At 48.7% G+C, this 17,227-nt stretch overlaps 2 protein-coding genes across 2 annotated transcripts; both read right to left on the reverse strand.

Annotated features, from left to right (window-relative positions):
* Positions 1-1,210: 1,210 nt before the first annotated feature.
* On the reverse strand, positions 1,211-2,245 carry LOC136452197 (probable glutathione S-transferase GSTF1). The gene is made up of 3 exons (XM_066452835.1): positions 2,052-2,245; positions 1,880-1,928; positions 1,211-1,809 (listed from the first exon to the last, which is right to left on the reverse strand). Exons 1-3 carry the CDS (start codon positions 2,199-2,201, stop codon positions 1,343-1,345), a joined length of 666 nt encoding a protein of 221 aa, XP_066308932.1. The 5' UTR covers positions 2,202-2,245; the 3' UTR covers positions 1,211-1,342.
* A 292-nt stretch (positions 2,246-2,537) lies between these two features.
* Positions 2,538-3,191, reverse strand: LOC136454654 (uncharacterized). The gene has a single exon (XM_066455010.1). The coding sequence runs from the start codon at positions 3,189-3,191 to the stop codon at positions 2,538-2,540; it is 654 nt and encodes a 217-aa protein (XP_066311107.1).
* Between the last annotated feature and the right edge of the window lie 14,036 nt (positions 3,192-17,227).

Raw genomic sequence — 17,227 nt, forward strand, 5'->3', positions numbered from 1 at the left:
CGTCACCTGAACAATCAGATAAGGTGGGGGCAGAGTGGATCCTGAAAGCGATCCACGGCGTGGGGCCATGCTCATCTTCCAACTGCGTGGGGTGGCGGCCGAGCCTCCCCTTCCATAGGCGGCGATGAAGGAGCTTGGCACGTCTTCCGTGGATGCGGGTGGCGGCATTGGCATACTACTCCCCTTCTGACTCTATCTCAGCATTGGATTGGCACTGATCTCAGTTCTGATCTCACCCTCTCTCTCTCACTCACTCTATCTCTCTCTTTCTTTATCTCTAGATGTAATGCATGGATTCGAGGGTCAATTTAGTCTCGTCCTGTCGAGCTAGATTGAACTCAGTAGCGTCAGGGGTGTCGGCGAGTCTCCATGTTAATTTATACAGAACAGCGTCTTCACCGCAATTTCTACGGAGCAGTAGTGTGTCTCCATGGCGAGTTCTTTGAAGCAACATCGATGGTGGCATAGGCTTGGTGGGTAGTGTCGGCGGTGACTCGAGCTTGGTGGGCTATCAAGTCTCGGGATGTTTTAAAAAAAAGTATTTCATTTATAGAGGTGGGTGTTAGGTCCGTCTATGCAAATGTGGATTTACCCACGTGAATTGTCAGACACAGAGGGCAAAACTATATTTGTCTTGCTTTAATAAAGTCTTTCAAAAAGCAAAAGCCCAGTCATCACGTCACGATTCCTATGTCTCATTGGCTAGTGGATTTCTTGTAAATGTGGCAAACATGACAGTAAAATGACTATACTAGTACTCTCTCTATTTTAAATTATAAACCATTTTGGTTTTCTTAAGTATAAACTTTTTTGATGTATCTAGATATACAATATATTTAGATATATAGAAAAAGCAAAAAGCTAAAATGACTTATCATTTTCAACGGATGGAGTACTTATAATTTAGAAAGAATGGAGTACTTAAATGAAACAAAGTCAAACTGATGCACAACAACACCATGGATTTACTGGGAGAAGACATCGAAAAGACGAAAGTTCTTGTTTATCAATTACACTTTCCCCCGCTTTGTTCGTAGCCGTGCATGTATGTATCAGTTGAACTGTTAAAGTATAGCCACTGACGCCAACACTAGCTAATATAATATAATATAATATAATATAATATAATATAATATAATATAATATAATATAATATAATATAATATAATATAATATAATATAATATAATATAATATAATATAATATAATATAATATAATATAATATAATATAATATAATATAATATCAAATACTCATGGCAAATAATTAAAGGCATGCAATCCAGTTACAACTGAGTTTATTGGAACGAACCAAGCACATGCATACCGTCGCTTATACCATATCAGGCCCTGAGCACCATACCGTCGCTGATCTTCTTCACCGACGGCCGTGCCATCAGGCGCCCCCACCACGCCTTCACGCTGGGGTACGAGTCGAAGAGAGACGCATGAGACGTCGTCATGAAGTAGAAGGTGTATGGGAAGTGGTTGAGGTCCGCGAAGCTGAAGAAGTCTCCGGCGAGATACAGATGCTTGCTCTTGGACAGGTGCGCCTCGTAGACATCGAGCACCTTCTTGAGCTTCTCCAGGCTCTCCTCCACCACCTTCTGGTTGGGCGAGGTGCCGAGCCTGGCAGGGTACACGACGCACTCGTAGAAGATGGGCGCGATGGCGGGCAAGTAGGTGTGCGCCTCAACCTCCGTCCACACGTCCACCATCGCGGCTTCCTCCGGATTGCCTTCTCGCAGCAGGTCGACTTGAGCTGACTTGGAGTATTTGCGGAGCACGTACTTTGCGATTGCTCGCGACTCTGGAAATTCAAAGAGTTAATAAGCAAGCTAGCGTTTCTGTGGCAGAATCGAACTGGATTGCGAGCATACCGAAGAGCATCGTGTCCCCATCCTGAAACGCTGGGATTTGGCCGAACGGCTGCAAGTAAACATCAGCATGTATACCGTATACATAACGACCTCAGATTCCACTGTAGTACGAGTAGTCACAGCATCGACGAAGATTATATGAAATCTTGACAAGAGACCCTGTATTACGTACGTTTTTGGAGAGGTGTTGGGGCCCCTTGTGTTCCTTGGCCGTGTAGTCGACCTCGACGACCTCATACTCGACGCCAACTTCCTCCAGGCACACCATGACCCTCGCCGCGTTGGCGAACACCGCCGATCCGAACACCTTCACCGGCGCCATCTTTGCTTGCTCAGCTCAGCTTCCCCCGTGGCAGCGATCGAGGAGATCAGGTCAACGCTCTGCTATGCCTGTACGTGGTGGTGGTGATCAAGGATATATATGCAACACAAAACGAGCTGAGTTTGGCCAATTTTTTTTTCGAAATCGTGCATAGCACGTGCTTCATTAAGGGGAGATAGATGTTTTAGTACATCTCGACCCAACGACGGCGAGGTGCCGCGTTTTGTACGAGGAACACACAACACAAATCACCGGCTTGAACGGTGCTGTCACTACTTTGTACTAACTAAGTAAACTTTCTTTTGCGACAAGCAGATATATAGCGAGGTTAAACCCCTATGGCGTGAACAGCGGTGCAAGCGAACGGAATCCCGCGCTGACCCACTCGGCTCCCTCCTGTTGTATCCCTTGCAGCACCTGTGCAACTGATGAAGGAGCTCCACCGAAAGTCCTCCGATTCCGCTCCTTCCAAGTCTCCCATGAGGCAAGCAGCACCAAAGAATCAAATCCCTTTCTGAACCCTGATGATATCTCCCTCCTCGATGCCAGCCACCAGTTCACCAAATCAGCATCACCGTTTGGGCAGAGGAACTGGAACCCAACCCTTTGGAGCAGTCGATGCCACAGCTCTCTGGTGAACACACAAGCAGCGAACAGATGATCAGCCGTTTCGGGCTCCTGTGAACACAGCACGCAGTCGTCGTTTGCTTGCAGCCCATGGCGTCGTCTCCTCGCCGCTGTCCAGAGTCGCCTGTGGAGAGCGAGCCAAAAGAAAATTTTGACCTTTGGTGGCGCGGCCGTCGCCCAGAGCTCGGCTACCCCAAGCATTTGGACACGTCCATGGAAGCAGGCGCGATACGCTAAAGAACTGGAGTATACGCCATCAGTCGTCAGGTTCCAGACCAACTTGTCGGGGACGTCCTGCTGTAGCTGGGTGCCATCCACCATTTCCCACACCCGTAGGAATTGGGTGATGAATGTGGCCGACATCGCACCGGAGACATCTCTCGTCCACTGCCTGTTGGCTAGAGCGTCGCGGACGCAGCGGCGACGTCGTCGGCTGGGCACAGACGCGAACACAACCGGTGCCCAGTGACATATTGGACCAGCAGGGAGCTAGTCATCGGTCCAGAATCTTGCGGTTGCTCCGTCGCCCAGGATGATTGAGGTGGCGGCGTTGAACATGTGGGCGACGCAGTGCTCCGCCGTCGCCAGCAACAACGCCCAAGCCGAGTCTGGGCGCGTGTGTCGTAGCAACTCCCATATCAATCTGAGAGCGTAGCCGAGTATCCTGAGGTCCGGCTGTCCGAGGCCACCAAGGTCCCTGGGAGCACATACCACAGTCCAGGCGACTTTACATTTCCCACCGGCGACCATAGTGCTCCCTGCCCATATGAAAGCTCGCCTGCACTTGTCAATGGCAACGATTGCCCATGCTGACAAGGTGCAGCAAATAGCGACATGGACCGGGATTGCCGATAGCGTCGTCTTTGTCAGCGTAGCCCTGCCTGCCACATTGAGCAGCCCTGCCTTCCATGTGGGGATGTGCGCCGCGACGCCGTCAACGACGGCCTGCTCGTCCTGACGCTTTAGCCTGGAAAGTGATAGAGGTGTTCCAAGGTATTTAGTCAGGAAATCCTGCAGCCTTCCCGGGAAGCATTGCTGCACCACTTGGATCTCCTCCGTCGAGCAGCAGATCGGCGTGTTGGTACACTTGGCCACGTTGGTCGCCAGCCCGGAGGCACCTGCAAACAGGTCGAGAAGCTGTCTAATGCAGGCACAATCCAGCGCCGTCGGCGCCAGGAAGAGCACAAGGTCATCTGCATAGATAGATGCCCTGTGCTTGATGGCGTTTCCAGGCAGCGGCGTTAGCTGACCCTGCCTGTCCGCCTCTATGATCAGGGCGTTCAATACTTCCATGACAATGACGAACAGAAACGGCGATAGGGGGTCGCCCTGTCTGAGACCACGGGCGTGGTAAATGCGCTGTCCAGTTCTGCCGTTCACCAACACTTTCGTGCTCGTCGAGCGAAGCATTGTCGATATCCAATCTCTCCAGCGCCATGGGAATCCCACGCGCTCCAGGACCTCGAGTAGGAAAGGCCAGGCCACCGTATCGAACGCTTTGGCAAGATCGATCTTGATCAGCACCGTGGGGCACTTCCTGGCACGCAGCCAACGGCAGGCAAGCTGGACCGACCTGAAGTTTTCGTGTATAAACCGTCCACGAATGAAGGCCGACTGGTTGGCCTTTACGATCTAGGGCATATGCAGTGCAAGTCTCATTGCCAGGCCCTTAGCAAACAACTTGCCGATGGAGTGTATTAGGCTTATGGGCCGGTAGTCCTTGAGCCTCTCCGGTTGCTGGTTCTTGTGCAGGAGGACCATGACCGCCTCATTGACGTGATGGAAGCTTCGAAAGTCCATGTCCCATAGCGCCCCGAACATCCTGACAACATCAGGGCCAACGACCTCCCATGCCTTCTTGTAGAACGCCCCAGAAAACCCGTCTAGCCTAGGAGCGCGATCGGACGGCGTTTCGTGGACGATCCGTGCCACCTCCGCTGCGGTGAAGGGGGCGGCCAGATGGTCGAGATCCAATGTCGATAGGTCCAGTCCGCCCAGATCAATCCAAGGCAGTCGTCGAAACGGCTTCCCGATGATGTCGTTGTAGTAGTTGAACACAATGCCCGCCTTTCCTTGCTCTTCCGTGAACGTGTTTCCTTTGTGCACGATGGCGAACATGTAGTTCTTGCGACGTCGGTGACATGCCTGAAGATGGAAGAATTTTGTGCACGCATCACCTTCGCGCAGCCAGCGTGACCGCGCACGTTGTCTCGCCATGGTCCGTAGCATCGATGCCAGCCCAAGGACTCCGGCCTTGAGCTCGCGGTGCCATTCTTGTTCACTAGGAGAGAGCGCCCTGGATTCCTGGGCGGTATCCAGCTCATAGATGATGACCCTAGACGCCGCAAGTTGCAAACGCACGTCTCCCACCTTAGTCGCACGCCAGCTTTTGAGCGCATGTGCCAGGTGACGAAGCTTGAGGTCCAGTGCGCGACATGGGTCGATGTTCGGGTTCCAGGGTCCCCAAGACGCGCGGACCACATCAATGAAGCCATGTAATTTCGTCCAGAACTGCTCGAACCTAAATCTGGGCACCGCCCAAGGCTTAGAGGAGAGCACGAGGAGTAGCGGCGCATGGTCTGAAGCATAAGAAGAAAGGCACCGTAAGTGATGGCTGTGGTATTGCTCGGTCCATTGAACGGATGCAAACGCCCGGTCTAGGTGTTCCAGAGTTGGTCGTTCCCGGCCGCTAGACCAGGTGTAGAGGCGGCCATTTAGATGTAGCTCGTCGAGGTGTAGGTCGTCAATCACAGTCCGGAAACGGCGCATGAGGCCGTGATGCAGCCTGCCGTTGTTCTTGTTAGTGGCCTTGTATATGAGGTTGAAGTCGCCGACAACAAGCCACGGCCCCTGACACGCGCTCGCCATGGCCCGCAGCTCCATCAGGAATTCTGGCTTGTCCTCCCTGTTCGCCGGCCCATAGACAGTGGTGAGCCACCACGGTTCACCCATACTGTGCAACGGCTTGAGATGGATCGTGACCGAGAATCGCCGGACGCCTATATCAAATGCATCCCAAAGATCACGACGCCACGCAACAACAGCGCCACCGGCCACGCCAGTAGCAAGGAGAAAGGAGTAGTCGAAGCCTTGGCCTACAGTTTCATTGTTCAAGCTTGCATCATACGCCGCAATCTTGGATTCTTGCAGGCAAACAACAGAAGCACGCTGTTGTGCTACTACATCACATACAGCAGTGTGACACGCCCTGGAGTTCAGGCCCCGCATGTTCCACACAAGAAGATGGTTGTTACTCATATCGTTACTAGTTTGGCGACCTGCGTGCCGGCGAACATTACTGCGTCGGTGGTGAGTACTCCCCGGGGTTGCCATGTAGCGGGAACAGCACCCTCATCGCGCTCCTTCTCACGGACGGGCAAGTTCCATGAACGCTTGATGGAAGGCGGCGTCGACAGTCGCATCCGACGTCGTGTTGGCTGGCATCGGGCGGCCATTCCATTTATTTAGCAGCACCCGCTTTGCCTATCTCTCAGGGTTTGGGTCGCAGAAGGCATGTTTGGCCACGAGACGAGTGCTCCGCCACAGGAGCCAGTCATCGTCGTGTCGTCTTGGCACGTAGGCGCGCGGAGTGTCCTGGATGATCGGTTCCAGCATAGGCAGATGGAGAGAGTCGACGAAGGCCGTCACGGATGCCACCGTAGGCGCCGCCACTTGTGTAAGTGCCATGACTTCCTCTGTAGTGGCTGGCTGGGCAGCCGGCCCATCATTGGCACCAGTCATTGTGCGGAGCGGAGGTGTATCATCACCGTGCACAGGCATGCATGCGTGGGACTGGTCATCGTCGGCGTTCATCTCATCGAGCCAAGGCACCGCGACGTCGTACACCGGTTCGTGCAAGGCCAGAGTGACCTAGGCCATGTTACTGCTGTCTGCCCATATGGCCGGCCTAGCCAGCTCTGTATCGATTAGAGCAGCCCACCAATCTAGAGTAGCTTGGCCCGCTGATGCACACACGCCTATGCAACGCGTGTAGCAAGTTTTGTGGCCCGATCTTCTCGTAGGATCCGCGAACTTGATAACTTGTCGCTGCGTGACCTGGTGAAGAGGCAGTGCACCGCGAGGCTGTCCACGCGACGAACTACCGAGACAATCACCCTTCCACGTACCGACGAAACAGCCCACACAATCACGCCCTATAGACGTGAAGGCACAAACTGGGTGAACCGCAGTTCGGCGTTCTACAACTCCCTCAGGAATCGAAAGAACAAGTGTTGCAAGCCTCTCAAGACTCACGCATAAACAAAACTCCACGAGTTTGTGTATTCTGAATTCAGCTAATCAAGATCTGACCTTTCATTGTCTAGTACAAGATATATATAGGGATAGGGACATTCAGCTTGGAGTAAATGGCAGCATGCGCATGCACTAGTGGATTTCGTGGCTGGTTCGCGCGTCTTTCAGCTTCTGATAGCAGTTACTAAAATGAGCATAACTCTTTATTGGGAAGTCCAAATAATGAGCCGTTTGATGGGCTGGAAAGTAGACCTGAAGACGCTTCCATCCACATATAGAACACCATCTAACTCCTTGTATTCTGTCCGCGGTGATGCTTGGAATTCGTACCATGTATCAGTCATCTAGCTTCTGGTTGCATTTCCATGCAAAGGTGATGAACCACCATTTTATTCTTGCACACCATAGGCTTCTTGGTTCAAATGTCCATAGGCTTGAATCCATCTTCATCCCATGCTGGTTCATACACTCCATCATTCCTAAGGACATTGGAACAAGAACTCAAAAGCATAGGCTCATTCAACATAAACTGATTATTAAACATAAGGTTAGCGTTCACCTGAGAATGAATTTCCTTCTCCAGTTGTTTAGCTCTACTTCTTGTAATTGGACCAGCTTTATCAAGTGGAGTTTCATTTGAAGATGAGTGAATGCTAGGAATGTCCTCATTAGCCTCCCCCTCTTGAGAAGGAGTCGTCCTCGACTCAGGCTCACCAACAAATGAGAAGGTGGCAGCTCAATTTTGTAAGCATTATCATTTATCTTGTGTAAAACCTTGAACGGACCATCACCCCTAGGAGATAACTTACTCTTACGCTGTTGGGGAAATCGATCCTTGCGTAGATGCAACCACACGAGGTCTTCGGGCTGGAATGTAACCTTCTTCTTACCTTTGTTCGCTTGCTTTGCATATTGTGCTGATTTCTTCTCGATATTCCTTCTTGTCTCATCATGTAGCTTCTTGAGAAAATCCAATCTCTTTGCTGCATCCAAGTTAACTTGTTCCTGTAATGGTAAAGGCAAAAGATCCATGGGAGTATGCGGTTTAAACCCATAAACAATTTCAAATGGACAAAAGTTTGTTGTGGAATGGACTGCCCTGTTATAAGCAAATTCAACATGTGGAAGGCATTCTTCCCACTGCTTCAAATTCTTTTTCAACACAGCACGCAACATGGTGGACAAGGTACGGTTGACAACTTCAGTTTGCCCATCGGTTTGCGGATGACAAGTGGTGGAAAATAACAACTTTGTACCAAGTTTAGCCCATAATGTCTTCCAAAAATAGCTTATAAATTTTGTATCCCGGTCTGAAACAATAGTCCTTGGTACTCCATGTAAACGAACGATCTCCCTGAAAAACAAATCAGCAACGTGTGAAGCATCGTCGTTCTTATGACATGGAATAAAATGTGCCATTTTAGAGAATCGGTCAACAATGTTATCTTTCCCACGCTTATGTTTTATAACATAGGGAAATGTTTCAATGAACTCAATCCATTTAGCATGTCTACGGTTCAGTTTGCCTTGACTTTTTAGATATTTCAAAGCTTCATGATCAGAATGGATGACAAATTCTTTAGGTAACAAATAATGGTGCCAAACTTCCAAAACGCGAACTAAGGCATAAAGCTCTTTGTCATAAACCGAGTAATTCAGATGTGGACCATTTAGCTTTTCAGAAAAGTAGGCAATAGGTTTACCTTCTTGCAGCAGTACACCTCCTATGCCAATACCACTTGCATCACATTCGATCTCAAATGTCTTACCAAAATCAGGAAGTTGTAGCAGCGGTGCTTCACAAAGCTGTGTTTTCAGTGTGTGAAATGCTTGGTCTTCGTCATGGCCCCACGTGAATGGAACATCCTTCTTTGTGAGATTGTTAAGGGGTGCAGCGAGGGTGCTGAAATTTTTGACAAAACGCCTATAGAAACTTGCAAGACCATGAAAGCTTCAAACTTGGCTCACATTTACTGGTGTAGGCCAATCCTGTATTGCTTTAACCTTCTCTTCATCAACCTGAATACCATCTGCGGAAACAACAAAGCCAAGGAAAACAACATGGTCTGTGCAAAAGGTGCACTTAGCAATGTTGCCATACAATTTCTCTTCCCTCAAAACAGCAAGTACTTGACGGATATGATCAAGATGTTCATCAAATGATTTGCTATAGATCAGAATATCATAAAAATAAACAACTACAAACTTGCCAATGAAAGCTCATAAAACATGGTTCATTAAGCGCATAAAAGTTGAAGGAGCATTTGTCAAGCCAAATGGCATCACAAGCCATTCATAGAGACCAATTTTAGTTTTAAACGCTGTTTTCCATTCATCACCAAGTTTCATGCGGATTTGATGATAGCCACTACGCAAATCAATCTTGGTGAAAATGATGGAACCACTCAATTCATCTAACATGTCATCAAGTCGTGGAATGGGATGGCGATATCGAACAGTTATAGCATTGATAGCACGACAATCAACACACATGTGCCAAGAGCCGTCTTTCTTTGGAACTAAAAGAACGGGAACAGCACATGGTGATAAGGATTCACGAACATACCCTTTGTCCAAAAGCTCTTTTACCTGTCGCTAAATTTCCTTTGTCTCTGTGGGATTGGTGCGGTAGGCTGGACGATTTGGAAGAGAAGCACCTGGTACCAAATCAATTTGATGCTCAATTCCATGGAGTGGAGGAAGTCCAACTAGTATCTCATCGGGAAAAACATCTTCGAAGTCCTGTAAGAGATCAAGAACAACAGTAGGCAGTGATGAAGGTAAATCGTTAGTTGAAAGTAGGACCTCCTTGTGCAAGAGCACAAAGAATGAGGCTGTGGTGTTTCTCACTTCTCTCATATCACTCTTGCTCACAAAGAGACTCAGTGTGGCGTGGCTGTTTAGGATTGGCATGAGTCTTTATGTGGCTGGATGGGTTAGAACTCTCTCCCTTACTTGTGTTGGGGATCTCACTCAATTTTCTTTTGTCAGATTCCTCTCTTTTCTTGTGAGCCATATCTAAAGCATGTATCTCCTCTGGAGATAATGGAATAAGAACCACCTTCTTGTCATTATGAATGAAAGTGTGTTTGTTAGACCGTCCAAAATGCACCGAGTCCACATCAAATTGCCAGGGCCGACCAAGCAGCAAATGGCATGCTTGCATGGGGACAATATCACAATCCACCTCTCCATGATAATCACCAATGGAAAATGACAAACGAATCATGGCTAAAACCTTAACTGTAATAGAATTATTCAACCATTGTATATGGTATGGATGTGGATGGCGACGTGGCTGCAAGCCAAGCTTCTCAACAAGCAAAGCACTAACAATATTATTGCAGCTCCCACCATCTATGATGAAACGGCACACTTGTCCTTTCACTTTGCATCTGGATTGAAACAAATTATGGCATTATCCTTGTTCAGCAGCAACAAATTGAGTGGAAAGAACTCGCCTCACCACCAAAGAAGGAGATGGTGTGTTCATTATAGAACGCGTCAAATCAGGAAAATCAGCAAGCAACTCATCAAAATCATCACTAGTAATCTCGTTGAAAGATGGAGAAACAACATCTTGTAATAGGTCATTGTGAGCAAAAGTTGGAATAGGTTGAATGGCTAAACAATTTAGACCTAGCTCAAATGTACCATCCTCAGCTGAATACTCACAAGTATCAAGATTTAGGTCTACAAATACATTGTTAAACTCTTCATCCTCTTCACTTTGAGAATCACAAGAACCATTAGCAAGTGCAATAATGGTACGCCGATTGGGACATTCAGCTTGCTTATGTCCATGACCACCACACTTAAAACACTCAATCTTGCTTGTCTTCCGTTGGGCTGTTGTAACAGAGGAGCTGGACTGATTGGAATTTACAGCTTTGCCTCTTGAATCAAAATGTTTGGCAGACATTGAAATTGAACGAGAAGTTGCACGAGATGAAGGTGTGTGCACCTCTGACCCTTGCTGCTGTGAATGGTGCCATGGAGTAGAACTATGAGGAGCTGAAAATGAAGCACGGTTCTTATAAGATTCAGCAAGCTGCCGTTCTGCCCTTTTTGCAAAATGAAGCAATTCATCCATAGTGTTGTAATTAGTCATGTCCACCTTGTCTGCGATTGGTTTATTAAGACCAACCAGAAATCGAGCCATCATTGATTCCTCATCTTCAGTGATACCGGTACGAAGTAGACACATTTCCATTTCCTGAAAATATTCATCCACACTATGATGACCTTGGACAAGACATTTCAGCCTCAAATGTAGCTCATGAGAATAATGGGCAGGAACAAATCTCCGCCTCATTTCTCGTTTCATGTCATCCCAAGTAATACGATCATGTCCAACACGGTGGAAATCAGCACACACTTGATTCCACCAAGTGATTGCATAACCTGTGAACTCAATTGCAGCAAGCTTTGCTTTCTTGACAAGAGGGTAAGTATAGAAATCAAAGATCTGATCAACCTTGGTCTCCCACTCAAAATAATCATCAGCATTTTCCTTTCTGTTAAATTTTGGAATAGACACTTTCACTTTGCTTAAACCATCATCATCACGACGACGATGGCGGTCACGATAACCATGATGGACACCATGCCGATGATCATCCATGTCGGACAACATATCATCATCACCATCATAATCTCTACCTCCAACCAGAACGCGCCGAGCACGACCAAAACCATGGCCAAACCCACCACGTCCATGTCCATGACCAGCGGCACGACGTGGTGCCTCGTTATCCTCATTGTCATCATCCTCATTTGGTGGTGGTTCTCTATGAGGCATGTTCAATTGGAGAGTTTGTAGTTGTTGCATCAAATCATTCATTTGTGTACGCAGTTCCTGGAATTCCTCCACCGAAACAGCGGCACCATCTCCACGTCCTGTCATATTAGTAGAGGGGGGAAAATAGGACAATATATATGTGGAATATATGTGGAATCACTCCCTCACCACTTGCTGAACAAGTTCTTTCTCTTCCTGGAAAGGGCAAGAACCAGGGCTGCAATCTGTAGTGGAAGAGTGAAGAGACTACGGTGCAACAGCTCACGGTGCTTTTAAGTGGAGCTTGGTGGGGTAATATGTAAATGGAATGCGCTGAAATGTAGTAATGCAAAACCGAATAATAATCCAAGAACTCAAGTCTAAGTTGCTGAATATAAAGGAAAAGATGCTCAAAGAAAGGAACAAGATGTAGGAAGTGGATAGATGAACACCAATTGCACCAAACAAAACTTGTTGCTGCCCAAACCCCTTTGTGGTGTGCTGAACACAATTCTCTTTTATTTCTTTTCTTTCCTTTTTTTTGAACAAGAACTCGTTGTTTTCAGTCCTTCTTTTGACCCATATACATCTTTTCTTTTAACCTTTGTGAGAAACGCAGCACAACTTTCAACTAAAGGGGCACATAAGGATCAACTAAGATGGACGGCGCAGCACAAAAATAAGAAACTCAGGTGGGGAATTTGTGGCGGGTAGAAAACAAGGGTGGAACGGGTGGTTTTTTTAGTTATATATATGCAGCAAGCAATGACGATTAGAACAAGGGTGGGATGGGTGGGTACATGCAGCAAGCGATTTGATGATTAGAACAATGATAACAACTAGAATGATGTGGAAAAGAAAAATTCAACAACTAGACAAATCTTAAAGGATTAAAACTCGATAAAGCAAACTACAAAATCAGTAGCACGTATGAATTTGGGCTGTAGGTTTTCTTTTTTGGCTATTAGTGGATAGTAGGTATATAAACTCTATCCTACCAAAAACAAGAACAATCCTAACGAGTAAACGGAGGCTCTGGTACTAGATGATGCGCACACGCCTATGCAACGCGTGTAGCAAGTTTTGTGGCCCGATCTTCTCATAGGATCCGCGAACTTGATAACTTGTCGCTGCGTGACCTGGTGAAGAGGCAGTGCACCGCGAGGCTGTCCACGCGATGAACTACCGAGACAATCACCCTTCCACGTACCGACGAAACAGCCCACACAATCACGCCCTATAGACGTGAAGGCACGAACTAGGTGAACCGTAGTTCGGCGTTTTACAACTCCCTCAGGAATCGAAAGAACAAGTATTGCAAGCCTCTCAAGACTCACGCATAAACAAAACTCCCCGAGTTTGTGTATTCTGAATTCAGCTAATCAAGATCTAACCTTTCATTGTCTAGTACAAGATATATATAGGGATAGGGACGTTCAGCTTGGAGTAAATGGCAGCATGCGCGTGCACCAGTGGATTTCGTGGCTGGTTCGCGCGTCTTTCAGCTTCTGATAGCAGTTACTAAAATGAGCATAACTCTTTATTGGGAGGTCCAAATAATGAGCCGTTTGATGGGCTGGAAAGTAGACTTGAAGACGCTTCCATCCACATATAGAACACCATCTAACTCCTTGTATTCTGTTCGCGGTGATGCTTGGAATTCGTACCATGTATCAGTCATCTAGCTTCTGGTTGCATTTCCATGCAAAGGTGATGAACCACCATTTTATTCTTGCACACCATAGGCTTCTTGGTTCAAATGTCCAGAGGCTTGAATCCATCTTCATCCCATGCTGGTTCATACACTCCATCATTCCTAAGGACATTGGAACAAGAACTCAAAAGCATAGGCTCATTCAACATAAACTGATTATTAAACATAAGGTTAGCGTTCACCTGAGAATGAATTTCCTTCTCCAATTGTTTAGCTCTACTTCTTGTAATTGGACCAGCTTTATCAAGTGGAGTTTCATTTGAAGATGAGTGAATGCTAGGAATGTCCTCATTACCCGCAGACGAATGCTTGGGCCCTTCCCCGGCCTCATTGGCCCAACTTAATGTATGGGCCTCACCTGTTGCCTGCTGTAAGCTACAGCCGGCGTGCAGTAGAAGGGGCATGATGTCCAGGAAGCGCCCCACCTCCCCTGACCGGTGCATGTCGTTGTCCCGGTAGACTGCAAGGTCAGCAGAAGCGAGGAGATTGGCTCGGCAGGATACGCGGACAGGAGAGATCTTGGGCGTGCCTGGCGCAGACATCGTTGGCCACCTTGACCAGCTAGCAGGTGTGCGCTCGTGTCCCAAGAAGGGGCGGGGCTCAACAACAGCGACGTGACGATTCCCCAATGGTGTCAGCGAACGTAGGCTGGCCCACGGATGAAGGTCAGCGCACCGCTCTGACAAGTTGTCCGGGATCTCGCGGCCACCCCCAGTCCGGGCGCGACCCATCCTTCCACGTGTCAGGGGGCAGAGGACCTAGCCCACATGTACGGAATTCGCCGGAGGACCTCGTCGCCGGTAGTCCTGGCCCGGGTGACCGCGGTTGTGGTTGGATTCCGCGGAGCCGTCGTCGTCGCTGTCGTCGGCATATGGATAGTCGATGTCGTCGTGTGGGTGCGGCGGCTCGTCGAACCCGTCGCGAGCGCCGCCATTGTTGTCGCCATGGTGACCGCCGTGGCCGTCGTCGTCGTCGTCGTTGCCATGGCCGTTGTCGCCACCTAGATCGTCTGGTGTTCCCGGGGGCATGCTCCAGTCTTGGTACGCGATGACCCGTGTGCGCACATGGTATCGCAGCCCCGGATCCACCATGCGCTCGTCCTCCGCGACCCCCGCCACCCGCGGCTCCGGGATGAAGATAATCTTTTCTTCCTCAATGAAGTTCGGATGCCAGCACCACGCCATGACGAAGAACTCGCGGTCGTCATCTGCCGGCGTGTCACGTATCCGTGAGAGCTCCACGCTGGTGCAGCATGGTCCAAGAATGACCTGTGCCATAGTGGTGTTCCTTGCGTGCAGCGGTACCCTGGCAATGGCCACGACCACGCGGAAGCGGAATGATCCACCACTCGACTGCGATGTTTTGCGCCAAGGCCGCCACACGAGCGGCACCTGGCCGGAAGGCCGCGATTCCAGAACGCGATCGCGGTCAGCCCGATGGCGGAAGCGCGCCACAAAGTCTTCTGGCGCATGGCGGCGGACGTCGACCTCATCCGCAGTGATGCCGAAGCGATTGAACAGAGATGTGTACACCATACCAGTGGTGACGTCGGGTCTGGTACCCCCCACCATGGCCACGAGCGCATTGTCGAGCGCCTCTTCGGCCGCCTGGATGGCCTCAGTGCGCGGTACCACGACCAGCGTCATGCGTGGGCGCCTGAGCGGCGCCGCCACCCCCCACCGTCTCCGCGGCTGCCGAGCCAGCGGAAGGCGGGCCATCGTCGATGGGTTCCCCCGAGTGTTGCGGGGGTGGCGGTGGCGGTGGCAGCGGCGGCGGCGGTGGTGGTGGCGGCGGAGGTGTAGGAGGCCGGCGTGGCGGAGGCGGTGTAGGAGGCCAATTATTAGATTGGACTGTGAATTGGATATACATATAAAATTCGCCATGTGGTCCGTGATCCGTGCAGGCCTTCGGCACGCTCATCGACAATTTAAATAATTAATTCTGTGGCCACCTGGCTACAGGATATTTGTTGTCCATATAAAATTATATATCTTATTAGAGCCAATTGGGATCAAGGTGTCTCGCTCCACAATCATATCTTATTTAATTTAATGGCAACCATGGCTACTGGGTAATCGAGTAACATTATTGATTTATTAGTTACGATGATGTCTAGTCGCAAAAAAAAAAAAAGTTATGATGATGTCTATACTTCACACACACCAGAGACTGAGCAAGAAAATATATGTTTGGTTTGTTTGCTCACTCTCTTGATTTCCATGCTGTCCAAAATCTCTACTGCTAGCGAGGGTGAACCCGAACTGCTCTCCAAGCTAAGCGAGACGAGGTGGTGGGAAGGCAGCAGAACCAAATGCATCCTTAGACCAAATCAGCCACTTCACAACAACCGGTAGTTCACGACCAGGTCTTTGCTTGCAGTCCTTATACAACTGCAAAAATAATTTTAGTAGATAGTCCCTTTTATTGCATAAACAGTCCCAAAAAAACGTCACTATGTCCTAAAATTCCTACTAACTTTTAGAGGCAATCAATTTATTTATGAAGACGGATCATAAAACAATTCTCTATAAATGGTTTTTCAGGTATGGGTTATGTGAATCGACTAACAAGGAGAATGTGTTAGAAAATTAGGCATTTCCATAGTCAATTTAATCCAGAAATATAACATCAGTAGGTTTATGACAACATATATGTGCATGTGTAAATCACTAACGAACGCTACAGCATGCAGACATGACATACAGATCGATACAGTAAGAATGCAAAATGCGGTAATCATAGAGATCAGATTGTACCCAGTGGAGGGTCCCATGCCGAGGGCATCGGAGGCTCCATTCGCACTAGTCGACATAGTGCGTTGCTCAAAGTCGTGGACCACAGTCGATGCAGGACAATGTTCGCAGTGCAGTCCCATAAACGGATCACCAGGAAGAAGACCGAGGAAGAAGATGTCGAACAAGCAGTCGCGGAATCGCTCTCCAAAACCTAATCGCCGCACACCCCGTGCAAGGTTCGCAGGTGGACGAGGGTTCCGGAGGCACCTGCTCTCCCGCTTCTCAGTGCGCGCAGAGGTACGGGACAGGAAGCTAGAGGGCTGATGAGATGTGGTCTCTCTCGGAAGCGAAGCGGAGAATCTGGACTGACAGAGGACTACGGATTTATGGCTGCGACGAGAAGAGAGAAAGGCAGCGGAGAATCCCAAGAGACGGAGAGCGGAAGAGACGGTAACTGTCGCAATCAGTTCGCCTCCACCATCAAGGAGAGAAACTCTCGTGATTATGTGGATTAAGTGGCAAAACCTGACCACGTCCACCCGCTCACTCGCCTGCCTGCCTGTGCCACGCCACGCCCACGGCCACGGCCTCGACCCGGCCTGGCCCGGCCGGCGGCGGCGCGTGCACATGTGGCACTCCTTTGTCCTTTTCTCAGTTTCTCAATTAAGATGGATAATTTCCAACCATATAAGCTGAGTAAACGTTCAGTCAAAATCCCATACGGTATTAAACCATACAACGCTTAATGTTACGTACCATAGAGTTTTATTTGAATGATTAAATATTATACGGGCCAAGCCCATAATATATTCAACAATCCCCACCAAACTCTAGGGTTTATAACAAAGTAGTCTCAGAACCACATTTCTTTTATATACCAGTGTTTTGATGGAGACTGTTAAGTTGAACATCTATC

This window comes from Miscanthus floridulus, chromosome 5, assembly GCF_019320115.1.
Source record: "Miscanthus floridulus cultivar M001 chromosome 5, ASM1932011v1, whole genome shotgun sequence".
NCBI classification, from domain to species: domain Eukaryota; kingdom Viridiplantae; phylum Streptophyta; class Magnoliopsida; order Poales; family Poaceae; genus Miscanthus; species Miscanthus floridulus.